The 18,885-nt window shown below is 36.8% G+C and overlaps 2 protein-coding genes across 2 annotated transcripts; both read right to left on the bottom strand.

Moving 5' to 3' along the window:
- Nucleotides 1–982: 982 nt before the first annotated feature.
- LOC147518681 (peroxidase P7-like) lies at nt 983–3,450 on the bottom strand. The gene is made up of 3 exons (XM_086590463.1): nt 3,099–3,450; nt 2,196–2,387; nt 983–1,720 (listed from the first exon to the last, which is right to left on the bottom strand). The coding sequence occupies exons 1-3, from the start codon at nt 3,309–3,311 to the stop codon at nt 1,169–1,171; spliced, it is 957 nt and encodes a 318-aa protein (XP_086446589.1). The 5' UTR covers nt 3,312–3,450; the 3' UTR covers nt 983–1,168.
- Nucleotides 3,451–10,040: 6,590 nt separating this feature from the next.
- On the bottom strand, nt 10,041–14,834 carry LOC147518680 (Protein kinase superfamily protein). Its single transcript, XM_086590462.1, has 6 exons — nt 14,303–14,834; nt 13,975–14,216; nt 13,753–13,888; nt 11,835–12,093; nt 11,440–11,572; nt 10,041–11,328 (listed from the first exon to the last, which is right to left on the bottom strand). Exons 1-6 carry the CDS (start codon nt 14,451–14,453, stop codon nt 11,053–11,055), a joined length of 1,197 nt encoding a protein of 398 aa, XP_086446588.1. The 5' UTR covers nt 14,454–14,834; the 3' UTR covers nt 10,041–11,052.
- Between the last annotated feature and the right edge of the window lie 4,051 nt (nt 14,835–18,885).

The raw sequence follows: 18,885 nt of genomic DNA, 5'->3' as shown, positions 1-18,885 counted from the left end.
AACAAACAATAACAATGTAAAGTAAAACTTATCACAATGAGACAAAAGATGTAACGTGGTTCGGCCAATGATGCCTACTTTCACAATAGCCAATCCTTTTATAAGAGTATGAATGATGATTACAATCACTCCTCTCAAGTCTTTCCAAATTTATTAGATCTCTCTCTTTACTAATATCTCTTTACAAGTTTTATCTCTTTGCAAGAGTTTTTTCTCAATTTTGGTTGCTCTCAAAATCGGTTTTCTCTCTTGTACGACTTAATTGTGGGTAAACAACCCTAACTTCATATATATATAGGATTCTAAAATTTCGGTGTGAAACGAAATTCCAAATTAACTCGGTTTGTCTGTTAAAAACCGGACTTTTAACTGTGCACGTCATGGGGCGTGCGCCCCCTTGGGCTAGGCATATTAGTGGGAGTACGCCTCTTGTGAATGCACAATTTCCAGTACGTATTGATGTTACACATCTTGGAGATTTTTGCTGAGTAAGATTAGGGGGTGTGCAGCCCTTCTCCGAGGCAAATTAGGGGGCGTCCGCCCCTTCACTTCTTCACAGTCAGTAGTGAATCTTCATGCGGCGAGGACCACACCCAACAAGATATGCATAAGAGATTGTTTTCTCCTACGCGCGTAGGAGCAAAAAATTTCTAGTTTTTTCTAATATATAATTTATATACACCAAATGCCATAAAGGGAACATGTTTTTTTATTTTCTAAGCAAAATTGATAATTATTTCCATACACGATTTTTTTGGTTTTTAAATAAGAATTATTTTTTTCTTACAACAATTTTTTCAATTTACATCTGACCGTACCAACGTCGAAAAAAAGGAAATCGAACAAACTAGTTCATTTCGCATTTCTTTGTTATCATGTCTTTGATTCCACATTGTTCCTGTGATTGTCATTACATTTTCATTGTAAATAAGCCAAGGAGAGAAAGTAGGGTTTAAGAATTTAGAGAGAGGGAGTCCACAAATAAATCCAATTACTGAAATACATATCTTATTAGTTATTACTGGCCTATTTGAGGCTGCATGAATCTTCATGCCTTTTTCATTCAATTAAAACATTTCTAAAATTCTTTCCACCTGAAAAGCAAATGACTGTATTGCTTACAACACATTATTTTAGTATACTAAATTTTCTCAAAAATATTATGAGATTAGTTTAATCTTCTGCAGTTCCTTCTAATCTCTCCATTTGCACCAGTAAGTGGATTGATATTGCCCATCCTGATCATGGCAGCAGCAAAATCACTTGAGAAAAGAGCATTATTAGTACTATAAGTTTGAACCAAGGTGTCTTGAGTCCCATTGTTGAATAACTCTTGGTCTGAATGAAGTAGTCCACGCCTACCCACTAAATTTGTATAGTAGTCATTATTAAACGCAACCGGACTACGTATGTCCAGTGGTGCTAGATTGGCATCCCCACCGGTGGTAGGGCAACCCCTTCTTCGCAATGTGGCGAAAGCAGGATCAATGTTGGTATCATTGTAAATGCGGTTACGAAATACCGTACACCTCGCTTGACCTATTGTGTGACTACCGGAAAGCGCAGTTAGGTCTCGTGCATTGAGACCTTTGGCAGCGAATGCAGTGGTAAGAGCAGAAAGACTGGATCCTGGGCCTGGGATTTGGCTGTTGGCTGCACTCTGGCTAGCTGTTCTGGCATCACGGCGACCAAGCGGGACAGTCCATGATGGTCCACCAAGCTGCAGTCAACAAATTATACAAGTTCCATAGGGTGTCAAAAGGCTGTTGTAGACTGGAACTACTCTTCCCAAATATTTGTAAAGATCAAAAGAACTTTCAAGGAAAAAAAAATCCCCAAGACCAAATCCCCTTAAATATGGATTAATAGTCTTTGGCAAGAGATGCCGGAGACTACGCTACTCACCCATGGTTAGTTATGCCAAATTAAGAAAACACATTATTTAGGATCAAAACCTTTCCCCATCAACCTATCGCTTTTGTCTGAAGTTAATAATCAACAGTGTTTGCAACATTAATTAATATAGGCAATATAATCCTTTTCAAAGCCACCTCTTTTATATATACAATTAATGTCACTATCAGAACTTTGAAAATTATTACGAGATGAACTGTTAACTTAATTAATCTAATTAACCATGCAGGGGACATGATAATTATTAAAGTAGTAGCTGGATGACATGTGGAAGAGCTAACCGCGACTACTCCATCTCTTGCTGCAAGTGCTAGGATATCAGCACAAGATACTGTTGCATTGCAGGCAGCTTCCACTCTGGTTTTAATGGTGTCGATCACTTCAAACCCACGAAGTGAGTTTTGGTTTGGGCCTGCATTTTTCTCCCCTGTGAATGTCGCTGTATCGTCCAGTAGGACCGATGCATCACAACCCTGAAGCAGCATACAACATAGTTTTTGTTGGGTCAATAAGACAAGTACGTGACAAGTCTATTCGATCTTAAAATAAAATTTCCAATCAAACAGAAAACTTGATAAATAGTCAATACTTTCTATGGACTGGAAGTATAAACTGTGGAATTTAGTTAGGGAGAATTGGAAAAGTGACATAATAACAACTACATCTAAGTCTAAACAAATTAAACACAATGTAATGACAGCCACCTTAATGCAAATGGCATTAGGACAACTGTAATCAACATTATTGGAAGCAAAATGCAGACGTACTTGAATGTTCGTCACACAGTTCCGTGTATAGGATGTGCAAAGCTGCAGACCTTAATTGGCTCTTTGACATAAGTACATAACACATGACTAAACGATCGATCAAGCCGGCATGGGGTGAAAAAATTGTAAGAAATCGATCACTTTCTTGTAGGATTTGTATGCGTGTGCAGTGTAGATCCCCCAATCAAACAACAAATAAAAGTGGCAAGAAATAGCATAATAAAATCAAGATTTTCAAGTTCATCATATATGTATTCAAGGCCAGCCAAAATGGCGGAATTGTGTAGGCGTATTGCGTCCAATGACCCCATCACAAGCTCATCATTAAGGTTGAGCCTACCTTAATTAGCTCAAAGACTAATGAGAAGAACAGGCCGAATTGTAAAAGTGATAATATAAGAATCGGTGGAGTCATACTTGTACAAAGCAATCGTGAAAATGCATACGAAGAATGGAAGCCCCCATTCTTTGCTGGTTCGACACAGCTTGGTTCATGGCAGTACTCACTATAGATAGCAAGGTTGGACAACTGGTAGCATAGAAACTAGCAGAAAGTTGAGCATGACTAGAGCATGCAAGGAAAATAAAAACCATAGAGAACGTAACAAAGAATTTGGTATAAGAAGCCATGATATATATGGTACGTGCTCAAATGGAATAGTAGCTTAATGTGTGTTAAGAGCTTGGAACCTTAAACTTGTGATGAAAGAAAACATGAGTGACCCTTCAATATATATAGCACTTTACGTGCATGCAATATGACTTCAGAACAACAGTCGTTTGGCCTTTGAGTTGTACATTTAACTTTTTTTCTAAGTTTCAAAGATTACTGCCCATTGGCCATAACGCGGTTTTGAACTCAAACACAGCTAGAAATAGAGAGAGTTTACTCTGCTTGGTCAACTAGAGCTCCAAACAGAAACAACAAAATCTAAAAGCCTACAAATCAGATGTTTTGAAGTCAAAGGTACAAGATAAGTTTCAGTGTGGATGATGAAATGGTTGGTACTTGGTACCAAATTCCCCTATTCCTGCTTAGAATGAACCGGGGGTAAAGGATAGCAGATTGGACTGAGTAACTGACCATATAAGACACATAAAATAATCTAGTAATTTGAGCGTATGTATATAGAAAATAATAAACATAATTTGACTCTTAGTCCAGAATAATTATATTGGAGATGAGAGTAGATACGTATGAAAATGATATGCCCTGCCCCAGTACAGAAATTTATGGCACAAGGCTGTAACAACTCTTATACATTTATTTTTTCAAAACAACAAAATCTAAAAGCCTACAAATCAGATGTTTGAAGTCAAAGATGCAAGATAAGTTTCAGTGTGGATGATGAAATGGTTGGTACCAAATTCCTCGATGCCTGCTTAGAATGAATGGGGAGGGGGAGAAATAACCGATTGGACTGAGTAACTTAATCGACCATATAAGACACATAAAATAATCAAATAATTTGAGTGTGTGTATATAGAAAATAATAAACATAATTTGACTCTTACTCCAGAGTCTGGTGCTTTGTGTTATTTTGACCTTTGGGTCATCTTTGGAGTTGAATGTGCCGGTATCGTGCTGCGGTGGAGTGCATGGAAGTCCGGTTGGATTTAGGTGACAGTGCAAAACGTAGCTGTTTTTTTCCGAGATTGGGCGGATCTGAAAGTTGGATGGGCAGATCAGTTTTGTTTTCATCCTTGTAATACAATCATCAATTATCGAAAAAAAGAAAAGAAAAAGATTTGCCCTGCCCCAGTACAGAAATTTATGGGCCGAGGCTGTAACAACTCTTATACATGATCAGGCCGGCTCAAGCCAAAATGTAGTCTTAAGTGAGGCCTTTATTTGCAAGAGGCCTTTATTTCTTAGGTCATTTATAATTACCAAAAAAAATTCACTATATATTCACAATTTTATTATAAATATAATTAAGAGCGAAAATATAGTATTATGACTCAAATCGAACGAAAAAACGATAAGAACGTAACCAAATAAATATCAAAACTATAAATAAATAAAATAATAGATTCATATTGAAATAAAAAAAAAATCAAATCAAATCAAATTTCACACAAACTGCGAGTATTAAATGATGAATTGATGATTAACTATTTAGAACTCAAAAGTGAAATTGACAAATGGTTAAACTTGAAATTGGTGAAATAGAACAAGTGAGAAAGAAAGATTTAAGGAGATAAGTGTAATGACAATTTCTTTAATTAAGGTTTAATTAAGAGAGAGAAAAAGAAAATGCATAGAATGTGGAGATTCTTTTACTAAACGTAGGATTTCCTATTTGTTTTTATTCTTCTAATGAAACAATTTGATTAAATGAGCACATTCCTACAAAAACTGAAATTAAAAACTGAAATTACTACGCGATTGTAGCTATTGGATTCATATTAATACATCGAGATGTCATTTGTGCCGTGGACTATTGGATTGTATACACTCCACATTAATTCACTCCCAAATTTAGTGATAGAAAATCCATTTGTAAACAAATTAACTATCATATTGGTGTTTTTTTATTTATAAAATTAGATAAGAATAAACAAATATATGGATAAATTAAGGGTTGAGCCGGCACTAAAGTGATAGTCAATTTTTGAAATTTTGAACAGGAATGTGTTATCTCAACTTAGGTGTTCTTATTTCATCATCGAATTAAACGAAAGGTGACTAGAATTAAACTGAAAGTGCTACAATTTGACCGTAACGTCTCGAAAACAGAATTTTATGCGTCTTAAATGCTTTTGGCTATTGTTTGGTGGACAATAATTTGAAGTTGTTAACAAAACTGTTGTTCTTACCTGCATGATTGCATGAACTGTGTTCATTTTGGTCTTACAATTTATGGTTATTTGTTAGGCTGCCTTTGGTATTTTTTTTTTTAATTGAAGTCTATTTTCCCTTATCAGTTTGTAACCTTTTCTTTTTTCTTTGTTTTTATCCGTTCAATAAACCTCCAGTTGGGGAGTGGGAGTGTGGGCTTTGGGCGTACCAGTTTATTGATATTTTCTGGATGGATCGAGTCACCCCTTACTGTTAAATGATAGTAATACTAATACTTCCCAAGAATGCTAATCAACCTGATATATAGCCTACATACTATACCTTATCCTAAAAAAATAAAAATAAAAAATTCACACTACTTTTTGGTAGCGTCTGATTGTCTGAACCATATAACCATCCTGTTTTTTGTTTGTTTTTTTTTTTTTTTTCCAGTAAAAAGAATTATATTAAATATAATATGTATGGTTGTGTTACAAAAAAATGCTCTCCATGTCAGTAGGGGAAGTGTGAGTGAGAGTCTCACGGAATATACACCACTACAAAGAAATACATTACCAATAGTTGTCGATAATCTTTGTCCAATTGAAAACCATATAACCATCCTAAATCCTAATGTAACCCTCATCCAAAGATTTCTATCCAAAGATTTCTTAAGAAAACATTATATTATGCTGTAGCCATCTTAGTTAGGACTCAGGACTTGGGACTACAGCAAATTCGCCCTTGATAACCTTAGTGGGTCTTTTTTAGTAGCTGGTTTTAGATTTGTTTTTTCTTATTCTTCTTTTTCTGTTTTAGGGAGGTTGCTTGTGCAATCAAGGCCAACTGAAAATGATATTGCTAAGCCTAATGCTATTTTTTTTTTCCTACATACATAATTAAGAGCATTAGTCTTACACTCGTCTTACTTCAGATAGTGAGTCACTTTACAATGTCTGTGTCGTTTGTAGTACATGGATTGTCATGTTGACAATGGACACGGCAACTAAATATTTCTACAATGCCGTGATTGCTCTTGATTGGCATTACATAATCAGAGTCAATCATATCCCTTGTAATCAACTCCACAAAGACCTTCTGTCAGTTCGTCACCTACCATTGCATAATCTTCGCATGTTCCTCTCAATAATTCAAATGAAGAGTACGAGAAAAAAGAATATCTATAGTGGCGATTTTTATACGTAGGTATGTTTATCTTAGAGCACGTGTTTTAGGTAACTATTGTCAATGGATCGGATACCACGAATAATCAAACTCACATGTGTTCTGATTTGGGTGGTTCCATATCTAAATAAAATGAAAATTGAAATTTGCAAAATGAAGACATCATTTTTGTGATAGTAACAGTAATTAAACTTAAAGATATGATATGTATATATGTTGATATGATAATTTATTGAATTTAGGCCAACAAATCTAATTTCAACTTACTGCTTATCTGATTAGAGACCGTAATAAATTCCATGGATTATTGAACTGCATGGATTGATGTTGCCTACGACCTAGTACAGTATTATGCATTGGCAAGCGTATAAAACAATTAGCAGTAGTATTAAAAAAATATAAAATTAGACATCAAATATCATGATTTTGGCCCAAGTAACAGTGTAAAACTGTTCGAGAAGAATTGTAGTGTACGGGTAATAATGGGTTTTTCCGTTACGAACTTGCGATCGGTAAATCGTTTTTGATCGACACTAGTTATGGGCTAAATTGTTCTTCATTGTGGCTGTGTTAAGGATTTTTCTATGATTTTCTTACTTACCACTTTGGAGTGTGTTACGCCTAATAAGACCTACAATAAGCCATATATGTATATAGCTTTTACTATGGTTTGGTGTTCTCGTTGTTCTTTTATCTTTGTTTACTGCAGTTGCAAGTCCACACCCACCAATTTGAGTCATAAGTTTATGCTACGAAATCATGGTGTGTGTCGGTTATGTTTGTTGAATTACACCTCTCATTCTTTACGATGCCTGTTTCAAGATTCGTTTTTCGTCTATCTTAGTGTATCGATATCTTGGCATGAATTCCAATCAATTATGCACTTGGTGGGGCGTTTTCATTTAGAAGCGTTGTCACTCTGACGATTGAGACTTTCAGGTATTCTGTTATGACCTTTGGGTCTTTTTGGAGAAACCGGGCTGGAGATAGGTGCTTTGAAGATTTTGATTTGGTGTTAGTTTGGTGGATGTTCATCAAACACTATATGGCCGACAGAAAAAGAAGCTATTAAGGTTTATCTACATGAGTTTATTGTTATTCATCTTTGCTTTAGCTCATGTAATTTTTTCTAGCTTGTTAGTTGTTTGTTGTAATTTTTTATTTAGATAATGAATACAAAAATAGTTTATATATATATATACATAATAAATGCCCATTTATATATGAGCATGTCTTCAGTGCGCAGGTCGTATGGTGCGCAGGTAATATGGGCCTTTGGATCAGTACTTTTGCCATTAAATACACACGCACCCCTTGGTCTGAGTGGCCGAAATGTAATGGCGCACCATACATCTCGCGCACCATAAATTTAGCCTTTATATATAGGTAATAAATGCCCATTTTGGAAATGTAAGACTTAGAATAGGTGGATCTCACAAAGTTCAAGCCACTTTCACTAGGCGTGCAATTATGCAAAGTATGTTCTGATACTTTGCTTCAAATTAGTTAAGAGGTCACTTTCAGTAGAAACAAATGTAAACAGAATCTATGACTGAGTAAAGGTGCGATTTTGGTGTTCGGTTAATTTTGGATACTTCTAAATTGAGAAAAATGCAAAAGTCACTTTGAAAGGGACTTTAGTGCAGAAGTTTCTCTGGTCCACTTTTCTTAGTGCTATACTTTTGAAGTGAAGAGAAGCATTTTTAAGATGTCGCGCATCACGATAAGGACTTGAAATGGAGCAGGTCCGGGTTGGATTGGACTACATCCATGTCCAGATCTATTTTTTCAACACAAAATTAGATCTGGATCTATAACCCGAATGGATCCAAAATGTCATACCATATTCGAATCATTTTTTTATTTCTTTAAATGGTATAATCGGATCCGATCTGACCCGAATTGCAAACCACAAGTTCTCAATTAACCAACATTTTGATAATATTTTTTAGATTGGAGGAAATCAGTTTTGTTACAGGAAGTAGTGGGTGGCAAAGGGGTTTGCAAGTCAATGATATTGGAAACTTGTCTCATTTTTTCTCTTATGACAATGTCACTATCCCTGTTTGGAATAATGAAATTCCTTTAAAATCATTTTTCCCTATCACAATTTCTTTTTTGAAAAAGATCAAACATACTTAGACTTGATCCAAGTTTGACAATTTATCAACCACTTACTAGATAAATCATGTGTAAAGTGTTGATTTTATGATGATTCAATTTGATGTGGATATGTATATATTTTGATATGCCTATCAAAAAAAAAAATTTGATACATTTTTCGAAACCTCACTAAGGTCATGTCTAGTAGTTTTAAAAATGAAGTTGAATGAAGAAACCAGATTACATGCTGACATGCATCTTGCAACTTGCAAGTTATATGGAATAATTACAAATTAGGAAAAGGTGAAACCATATATGCTGATTGTATGACCAAATCGTTCACTAGGGTCTAGGAGGTGAATTTTAGACTGTTATGCTGTTATCCAACAATTTTGCAATCTCCGAAAAAAAAATGCATTGTTTAAAGAATATTTCGTGAATAATAAAGAATTAACCTTAATTTGTAACCGGGAAATCTAGTGCTCAATGTTTCTGCATCACTGAATGGAATGTTTCATGACAATTGTCCTCCCTCATTTTTTCATTGTTGGGTCACTTGGGTGGAGAGAAGTTTTGATTAGAACCACAACAATTATTTAAAGGAATCTGAGACTCACTCTACATTTCCACCGTATGACTCAAACTTGTCCAACGGATGAATCTTCGATAAATATTATAGAAGCTTATATGACTTTCAATGTATAAGGGATCTCATATTGATTTTCTTTTTTCTTTTTTCTTTTTTCTTTTTTCTTTTGACGATTCACAGTCTTGGTTTATTAATGTACGAGTAAAAGAACTGAAGTCAAATTGGTCATATTCACTAGATGCGCTTATATTAGGAATTAAGACACCTTGACTTTGTGTCCATCGACTTTTGTTTGCACTTTGCCCAGCTTAAAAATCCTAATTATCCATTAGAATGTTAGATTATAATAAAATTCAACTCACAAGTGGTGTGTCAGGGAGTATGTTTCATTGCAGTAGAATCTACACTAACTTCCAAAAGTTTAAGGTTAAACAAAATGAATATCTTCTTTATGTAATTAGATTACACATTTACACAACACGCCTTATCAATTTATTTATTTATGAAAATGCAATGTAGAAATTAAAATTATGAATAAGTACTGTAGAAATTAAATTTTCATCCAGAGTAATCCCAGTTATGAAAACTTCTCATAATATTAAGATTGTAATATAAAGGTCTAGATTTAATTTGGGGCAGGTAATTGCGAACCATAACAAACAAATAAATAAATAAAATCAAACGCATAGTGGAGCTCTAATTCTTGGAAACACTACAGAAATTCTTCATAACATGAAAACAGATATAGCGACAGAAGCAGGATGGATTCCAAGGTTTAAGTTGAGAAACTTCCACGTGTTTCACGGTTTCACCTTCAAAAGCAGTCCCACTTCAGGAATCAGGAGGCACTCAGTCAAAATCTTATAGCAAACACTACTTTCATGATTATACTCCAAGAGAGTTGTGCCACACACTTGGGAAATGAGAGTTGCAAACACTACTTTTTAGTATCAAGAAATGTGTCTTCTTGGTAGTCTTACAAAATGAGAATAATTTTCTTCTGTGTACGCACAAGATAGAGCAAACTCACCAAATTACGCGGAGTGTGTTAGTGTATTACATAGGCCTACCTTGAGGACGACGACTTAGTCATACAAAAATCATACCCACAAACGAATCCAGAGGTTAAGAAGGCTCAATGTGTCAGGGTCAGAACTTGACATTGGTCCGCGATCAGCTCCTCAATCCCTCCTGAATTTCAGCCTACTCAAAAATCAATCCTGGGCAGATTGTGCTTAAATTCATCATAAAATAGCATGTTTGCCATTTTAAGAATTTAGAATGGTACCAAAACCAGTCAAAGCGGCTATTTTTTTATGGCTCTACAGCAACTTGTTCAATTGAAAGAGAAAAAAAACATGCAAACAAATAAGTGTTAAAATAGATGCATCAAGGAAAATCACATCGGTTTCCAGCGTAGCATCGCATCTTCCATGTGGAATCCAGACTGCTGTGGGAGTATGCAACAACTTCAGTCATAAAACTACTCCAGTCCATCTTGTGCAGACACAACCACAGAGAACATACAATGCTAATTGTTTTCAGAAAATCAGCTACAGGATAGGTTAGCAAACTTCGGGAATATATCTTACTAGGTAAATATTTTCAAAATTAAGAACCTCAAAAGCATGAGAGATTCTTTTTACCAAGCCTAACCTAAATACTAAACCGCTAACGCGTCAAGAGTTGCATGATACAGACATACAGTGGGGCTACCTCACAGCTTTATCGCTCTCATGCGCTGTTGGAGATTTAGTAACATGGAAACTAGAGCAGCTACCAGCTTTTGAGAATGACCTGTGATTCTTCACAAGAGGGACAAGAGACTGCACAACATCCGCCATAAGAGGCCTGTAATCAGCCTCCGACTGCACACACATAGCAGCAATGGCAGCCACCTGAACAACATCCTTCATCGAGTACTGACCCTCTAGTGCTGGATCCATAATCTGAACAACCTTCTCCCTATCTGTAAGTCGAGGCAAGGCCTTTTGAACATCAAGCAAGTTAAGATTATTAGAAGTTAAACCAAGGATAATACTTATCGCTTTATTTGTAAATCAAGTAAATTAACTGAAGAGGATAGATGATAAACCTACCCAAGATACTAGAACAGCTTCTCCATGAGCTCTCTTGGTGTCAACTGGAACCCTTCCTGTGAGCAACTCCAAGAGCACAACCCCGTAGCTATAGACATCAGACTTGGTTGTCAGATGACCAGTCAATGCATACCTATAAAGAAAAGGGAACCTTCAATCTCAAAATTATAGGTGTCCGCACCTATTCTATAATCGAGTGTTCCATTTTTTTTTTATTTCTAAGTTCGTGTGTGCACATGTAGAGAAGGTGGACAAGGGGCTGAGCTTAATATCAACTCTGGAGGTTGTTTCATCATTCAGGAGTCGGGACAATTAGATTTAAAGGAAATGACGGAGTGCATATGGTTGACTAATTTTAATTTCAATGAGATAAAAATTAATAAATAGGCTCTTACTCAGGTGCGACATATCCCTGGGTGCCTAAAACTCGGGTAGATACATGACCACCAGCCTGTTCAGATCCAAGCTTGGCCAAGCCAAAATCAGAAACTTTGGCACGAAAATTGCTATCCAAGAGGATATTACTGCTCTTAAAATCTCTGTGAATCACAGGAGGGCTGACATGTTCGTGAAGGTATTCCAGACCTTTTGCGGCTTCCAAAGCTATTCTTAATCGTGTCTCCCAGTCCAATTTTGAAGCACCGCCATTAGTATCTGCAAATATAAATTAATACAGTGAAACATTGCAAAATACTAAAGTCACATTATTTTTATGGTTGATTGCATCAATATAACATATTTTTTTACTGGAAAACCTAAGACGAAGTTTGGCCTGTCTAAAGCTTACTAGCTTAGTTAAAAACACACACACTGCATCAACCATATAGAGAAGGAAACTGAGATGAATCTATATATCCTCCCCTCTATATTAAAGCAGAGACCTTACGCGGACAGTCTCTCTTAGGTGGCGCTCTCTAAAGGGAGTGATGTCAAGTGGATCTCCTTTCAGTATGTGGCTAATTTCATATATAAGTACAGCTCAAACTCTCAAAGACCTAAATATACACTAATACACATGTAGAATTAGTAGCTAAGTCGCACGAGTATCTTTTGCTCAGAATTGAAGCCTTTTCCATCCATCAAAATATCTAAAAGAACCCAGCCATATGGCCAGGTCCAAAACCTTATTGTAATTAAAGCTAGCGCCAAAAGTAATTTTCAAGCTCTATAAAAAAATCCACGTCATCACCTCATAAAACAGGAATCCTTTCTCCCTTACATTATGAATATTACCAACTAGTCTTTTAGCTGACTCCAGTTAAGGCTACATTTCACAGAAAAGTAATCACAGCAAAAAGATAACAGAAAAAGAAAGTAGACGAAATACAACTTTAATTGAACTGTATATACTGCCAATTATAATGAACACTAGTCGAGGAACAATTTGAAAAGGAAAGGCAGGGAGGGGGGGGGGGGGGGAGAATAATTTTTTTCATATAACTGACAAATCACCAAGCTATGATCATTTACACTATACCTCTATTTGTTTATCAAACAATGAATTCCTAAATCTAGTATAAGTAAAATTAGAACTTTTACACCCGTGAGAACCCGTGAGAACAACTACATTAATCCTAGACTTGTAAAAAATTTAGCTCAGATGGACAAGTTTACTTTGAGCAAACTGAACCTGTTGGTCCTGAATTTACATTCTTCATCTTATCAACCCTACTCGATTGCCCTGAACTTTCTACATGTTCAATGTTAGATACAGTGCACCATGACCCACCCAAGCAAATTTATTGTTCTGCGCAACTCTCTGAGGATTCAATGTACCTCTTACTGAAACACTAGCTGTGCGCAGCTCCCTCTTGGCTAACATCTTGATGATTGTGGAACTATGTGTGGGTACTAAAACTTTTTTAGTCACCCGTGTGTGCGTCTTATGTTCAATACCTCCATTTCATTCAATCAAAGAATAACATTTAACAACCAAAGAAATATAAACTGCAAATTGGGACAGAACCCTGTAGCATCTTCATGAAGGTGTTTGCAGTGATTGTAAGTCAGTTAAAACTATCATATCCTCATGCTATTTTCATGCTAAAGGCCTTCTCATGTATCAACAATGACGTATCTATTATGCACTTTTGTGTTTTGAAATGAACAATTTGCCAACTATGTATTATCAAATTCAGCCGGTTAAACAAGAACTTGACCTCTTAATCTATGAAAATACTGGTAATTCAGAATCATATTCAACGAAAAGAGAAAAGGTCGCATCAAATACAGCATTGCAGTCTAGCATTTTCCATAATTAACATACTAGAGATATATATAACAAATCATAATGATTGAACTGCCTATACTTACCACCCCCAGGATACAAATGTTCCTGAAGCCCGCCATTTGCCATGAACTCGTAGACCAACAATTTACGGTCATGATCCGAACAATGTCCAACCAAAGCTAGTAAATACTGAGACCGAAGACGACTCAACAACTCCACCTACAAACCAAATAACTCAATTACTAAACAAACAAACTCAAAACAAATTTCCCATATACAAAGTCTTCAGGGATCAATCATCAAACCTCCATTTCAAACTCCTCTCCGCCTTGCTTCCCCGCTCGATCCATCAACTTCACAGCAACCTTCCTACCATCTGAAAGAACCCCTTTATAAACTAACCCAAACCCACCATGCCCAATCACATTACCCTTCCCAAAACCACCAGTAGCAGAGTGAAGTTGCTTAAAGCCGAAAACTTGAAGTCCTTTCTCCACACTAACTTGAATATTCCCTGACCTCGTTTTCCTCCCACCATTTTCACTCCCTTCAAAACCAATTTCAACATAATCTCAGCTACAGTGTAACACAAACAACCATAAAATACAGAAACACAACATGTAAAAATGTTACCTTTTTGAGTTTTCAACTGTTTAGAAACCTTGTTTCTGATGTAGCAGTAGTAACTGAAGGCAAGAAAGAGTGAAACTAAAGACAAAGCAGCAAAAACAACAATTATAACAAGAACAATGCCTTCCCTCTTTTGTTCATGATCTTCTCCCATTGGTTTTGAATACTCTAGCTCTATAAATATGTTACTGTGTGAAGGAAGAAAAAGAGAAGAGGTACTCTTCCATTTTCTTTACAAGGAAATAGTCAAGAACTGAAATAATAAAAGTTTGTGTACCATTTGTTGTTAGGACAGAAGAGAGAGAGAGTATGAAAAGGTGGTGAGACGAGTGAGAGTGAGTGTGGGAGAGAAAAGACAAATATTTTGCACTTCCCATGAGCAGTAGTACCTCACTACCTCCACAAGGCTGCAGCGTGAGCGTGAAAAAGAGAGCTAGGGAGCATGAAACATGAAAGTCCGTTGTGAGATGACTCCATTATAGTGAGCAGGATTGGCAAATCTTTCACTAGCGACGTTAACAAACACAAGTACACTGGACCCATCCGTGTCACGGGATCCTGGTTAAGTAACTAGTTTTTTCTTTTTTTATCTTTGGCTTATAAAAACATTTTTAAAAGAGCTACCAAAAAAAAACACTAAAAATTTTAAATTTAAAAAACATCAAACCAAAAAAACACCAAACAACTCTTAGGAATATCAAATTTTCGACATCAAACTACGCGGTTTTGGATAAACCGCGCTATATAGTCCACGCGGTTTTAGAACACCGCGTGCTACTTCTATATAATCAGGACCAAAGCCACGTGGTTCAATCACTTTCAACTCTTCTCTCAATTATAAACTCTCTCCTTAGTTAAAAAAAAAACAAAAACCTACCTAAACTCTTAAAATTTTATATGGATCATTTTGGACCTTTCGACGGTGATGATTGACAATACATAGACGACATTGGCGATGAGGGAGAAGAACCCGAAGAAGTAGAATACGATGGGGGAGAAGACAGTGGGGGAGAAGAACCCGAAGATGTCGCGCCGACTGATAGACATTCTTATGTACTGAAGTATTAGATGAACGACTTCGATTGGCAATTTGCACCTGGTGAAGCACTTGATATGGAAGTTGTGTCTTCTACACGTGATACAAAACACGTGTCGAGTGCAGTGGCTAATACTCAGGTAATTAATTAGTTTTGATTAAATATTTTGAATATTAATTAATTGAGTTGGACCAATTAATTATTTATCTTATACACATTATTTTTTTTTCCATAAAATCAGCATGTTATTGACTACCGAGTTAAATCGGCTTTACATGGTGTTAGAGAGTGGTGGAAGGTTATTAAGAGTTTGTATGAGTTTATATATATTAGAGATAATATTTTGTATACACCTTTGGGTCTTTGGTTGATGTGGATTATGAGAAGGCTGATTGGGCAGTGGTCATAGCTTTAGTAGAAAGATGGTGGAGTAGAACTCATACATTTCATTTCCCTTGTGCGGAGTTAGGGTTCATACCAGTAGACTTCACTATGATTTTTGGGTTGAGTATCGGTATAGGCCAACCGATACCCTTTCATACAAATTATGAGAATATGGATAGTATGCTTATGAGTTTTTCTCGCTTGGATGCGGATACTTATGATTCTTCTGGTATTAAGCTATCTCATATTAAGACTGCATATATGGAACCCCTCTTAGATCCTGATAGATGAGCGGAGTTAGCTTTGATTGTTCTACCTGGTAGTGAGGGTGCTGATGTATATGTTAGGGCTTTTTCGATATTTTTTATTGGGCATGTTCTGTTTCTCAATGGTCATTTCTACAGTACGACTGGGATATTATGCTTATGTATCTGATTTGCATGTTATGAAAGATTATGACCTGGGTAGCTCAGTATATGCCACATTGATAGCGGCGTTAGATAAAGCTTCACAGACATTCGAAAGTAGAAGTCCTCAGATTGCAGGATTCATAGGACTTTTAGAGATTTGGTTTAATGAGTACTTTCGAACTCTTTGTCCTAACATAGACATGATTGTTGATACTCGCCCTAGATTTGGTAGTGGTCAGGGCCTCACTTGACTCGTAACAGGGGGCAGATTAGAAATAATGTCTGTATGGCTCATGCTCAGATTGATATTAGATCATTGTCATCTATTGAGTAGAGACCTTGGCGTTTGACTACTGCCTTTGACGATCCAGTTGTGCAGCATGCTTGTGTGTTGTCACATCACAGAGTTGTTTTTGTCGCACGTGACCGTATGGTTTGGTACTGTGACGACAGATGTTGGAGGCAGATGACTGGACGTTATGGAGTTCCTTGTGCTCTTATGTCAGATGTTAGTGATGCGAAGTCGTATGGTAGAATTCAAGTTCATGAAGTTCATGCTAGTGGTGGTCCTTGGCCAGATGCGTCTTCTTTTGTTGTTGAGCAGCTGCTGATCAGTATTATAGATGGTGGAACCGTGTCTCCATGGGTCCGTTGTTGCCCCCTGTTGGTCGGGCTAGCAACTTCGAGTTTGTGGGCCTGAAAGGGATGAGACGTGAGCTACATATTCCTCATCCTCCATAGCCTGTTTACAACCCATAATCTCTGAATGCATATCATCCAGCTCCTGTGTCTGCCAGTAATCCTTAGATGTTTGCCGTGTGTGGACCTGATGGGGAGGCTACGTACATTTCCATTCCTGAGGTGCCTCGTGCTAGTTGCCATGAGTTAGAGCCGCAGATTGATCAGTATACCACGGTGAGTTTAGTTATTTTATTTTTCTTATTCATTATATATATAATATGTACTCACAATGTATTTTCTTGGATTTTCAGGCTGAGATTCGGGAAAGATATGAGAACCAAATTTGTATGTTTAATGGGATGAGGACTGTCGTGTATCATTATAGCCAAGAAAGGGAGGAGGCATATTCTTAGACATATCAACAATCCCAACGTGCGTATGACGAGACTCGAAAAGCGTATAAGGATATTCAGCAGGTGTATACGTAACAACATCAGGGATATAAGGAACTTCAGGCTGAGGTAGTTAACTTTCGTGCAGACAGAGAAGATCTTGATTCTCAGGTTAGGAACTTAGAGGAGTAGCTTAGAAATATCCAAATAGAGAGCGGAGAGGGATCGAGTGGTAAGGGGCGTAAGAAGATAGCTAACTAAATTTGATATAATATGATAGGTTTTGGATCATTTTGGCTATTATATGATTATATCATAATCATAGATTTTGGACTGCATAATCATAATCATAATCATAATCATAGGTTTTTAATTTCTTTAATTTTTTCGATTTTGAATCACAATTCTTAATTTCTTAAATTGCACAATTATTAATTTCTTAACTTCTATGCACAATTCATAATTTTTCAAGTTCTATGCACTACAGTTCTAATTTTCAGAAAAAACGCACGTGGTGTTGGCAAAACCACGTCCATAGAAGCCCACGCGGTTTTGGCAAAACCACGCCATAGAAACCCATTTAGCAGCCCAAGCCCACGCGGTGTTGGAAAAACCGCGCGGTTTTGGCAAAATCGCGTGAGTGATTTGATACAGCATCAAACCTAGAACCAAATATTGGCCGATTTGGTATTTGGTTTGGTATTTGGTTTGGTGTTTTCATCAACATGTAACTCTCCTGAAGTTGAAAAAACACCAAATTGTTGGAAATTTGGTGTTTGATGCTAGGTTGATATCACTCCTAAAGATGCTCTAAGGTTGGGAAGGGAGTAACTGACCCAGCTCTCTTACTACTGAAGGGCAACCCAAAAAAAAAACTGGGGGAGAGTCGTCCCTAATTGCAACTAATATTGTGGTCACCCATAACTAACCCTTGCTGTTTTTACATCCACGCAGAATCTTAAAAACAACTCAAAGTAGATCTGCAAGTACTCTTGTAAACGTTGAGAGTTGATTAGTATATCCTACAATAATTGTAGTTGTACTGAATGGAATAGCATACATGACGCAAAGTTATTAACGCAATTTCGCTTAGAAATTGCTTCCATCAACCAGCAGCCTGAATTCAATTGCTGTCTTTCTGAGACACAACCTATCTAAATGGCTCAAGTCGAAAACCCAAAAATAAAGTGGATAAAAGGACAATAGTTTACAATGTAGCACCTGTAAGAGAGTAATATTCTCATTAAAGAATATTAAGTACTCGTTAAGCATAAGTAGAGATTGTAACGAACTCAGGACATCGTCCTCCAAGATCGACTTGCGAGCAGCTCACTTCGTGTCGGTGGTACACCATTTCCGCTTTAAGAACGCTCCAAAGGCGATCGAGCGACCAGCCTTGAGCGTAACGCTTGAATAAAGACACTTTCCCTAATCCAAGGGTAATCATTACCAAAGCCTTACCTGTACTTCCAATTACCGAGAAATATGAATTACTGCACCCACTCCCAATGATCACCGCATTCCTACCAAAACCAACCTAACACACACTCATAATCTCCACCCTACATATGGACATGTCAGCACACGTGTCTCAGGGATCCATACCCCAATCTGCCTATAAATACCACCTACATGAACTACGTGAGACCTGATTCTTCTCTTCCCCCAGAATTGAGAGAAGA

The sequence above is a fragment of the Coptis chinensis genome, chromosome 2 (genome assembly GCF_015680905.1).
Source record: "Coptis chinensis isolate HL-2020 chromosome 2, ASM1568090v1, whole genome shotgun sequence".
NCBI classification, from domain to species: domain Eukaryota; kingdom Viridiplantae; phylum Streptophyta; class Magnoliopsida; order Ranunculales; family Ranunculaceae; genus Coptis; species Coptis chinensis.
This window is presented reverse-complemented; position numbering and strand designations above follow the sequence as displayed.

Coding starts and splice junctions, on each gene's coding strand:
- LOC147518681 (XM_086590463.1), bottom strand. CDS start 3,311: ATGGCTTCTTATACCAAATTCTTTGTTACGTTCTCTATGGTTTTTATT. Junction 2,388..3,098: donor TTCACGATTGCTTTGTACAA/GTATGACTCCAC, acceptor ATGCTGCTTCAG/GGTTGTGATGCATCGGTCCT. Junction 1,721..2,195: donor CAAGAGATGGAGTAGTCGCG/GTTAGCTCTTCC, acceptor TGTTGACTGCAG/CTTGGTGGACCATCATGGAC.
- LOC147518680 (XM_086590462.1), bottom strand. CDS start 14,453: ATGGGAGAAGATCATGAACAAAAGAGGGAAGGCATTGTTCTTGTTATA. Junction 13,889..13,974: donor GAGAGGAGTTTGAAATGGAG/GTTTGATGATTG, acceptor TTTGGTTTGTAG/GTGGAGTTGTTGAGTCGTCT. Junction 12,094..13,752: donor ACATTTGTATCCTGGGGGTG/GTAAGTATAGGC, acceptor TTATATTTGCAG/ATACTAATGGCGGTGCTTCA.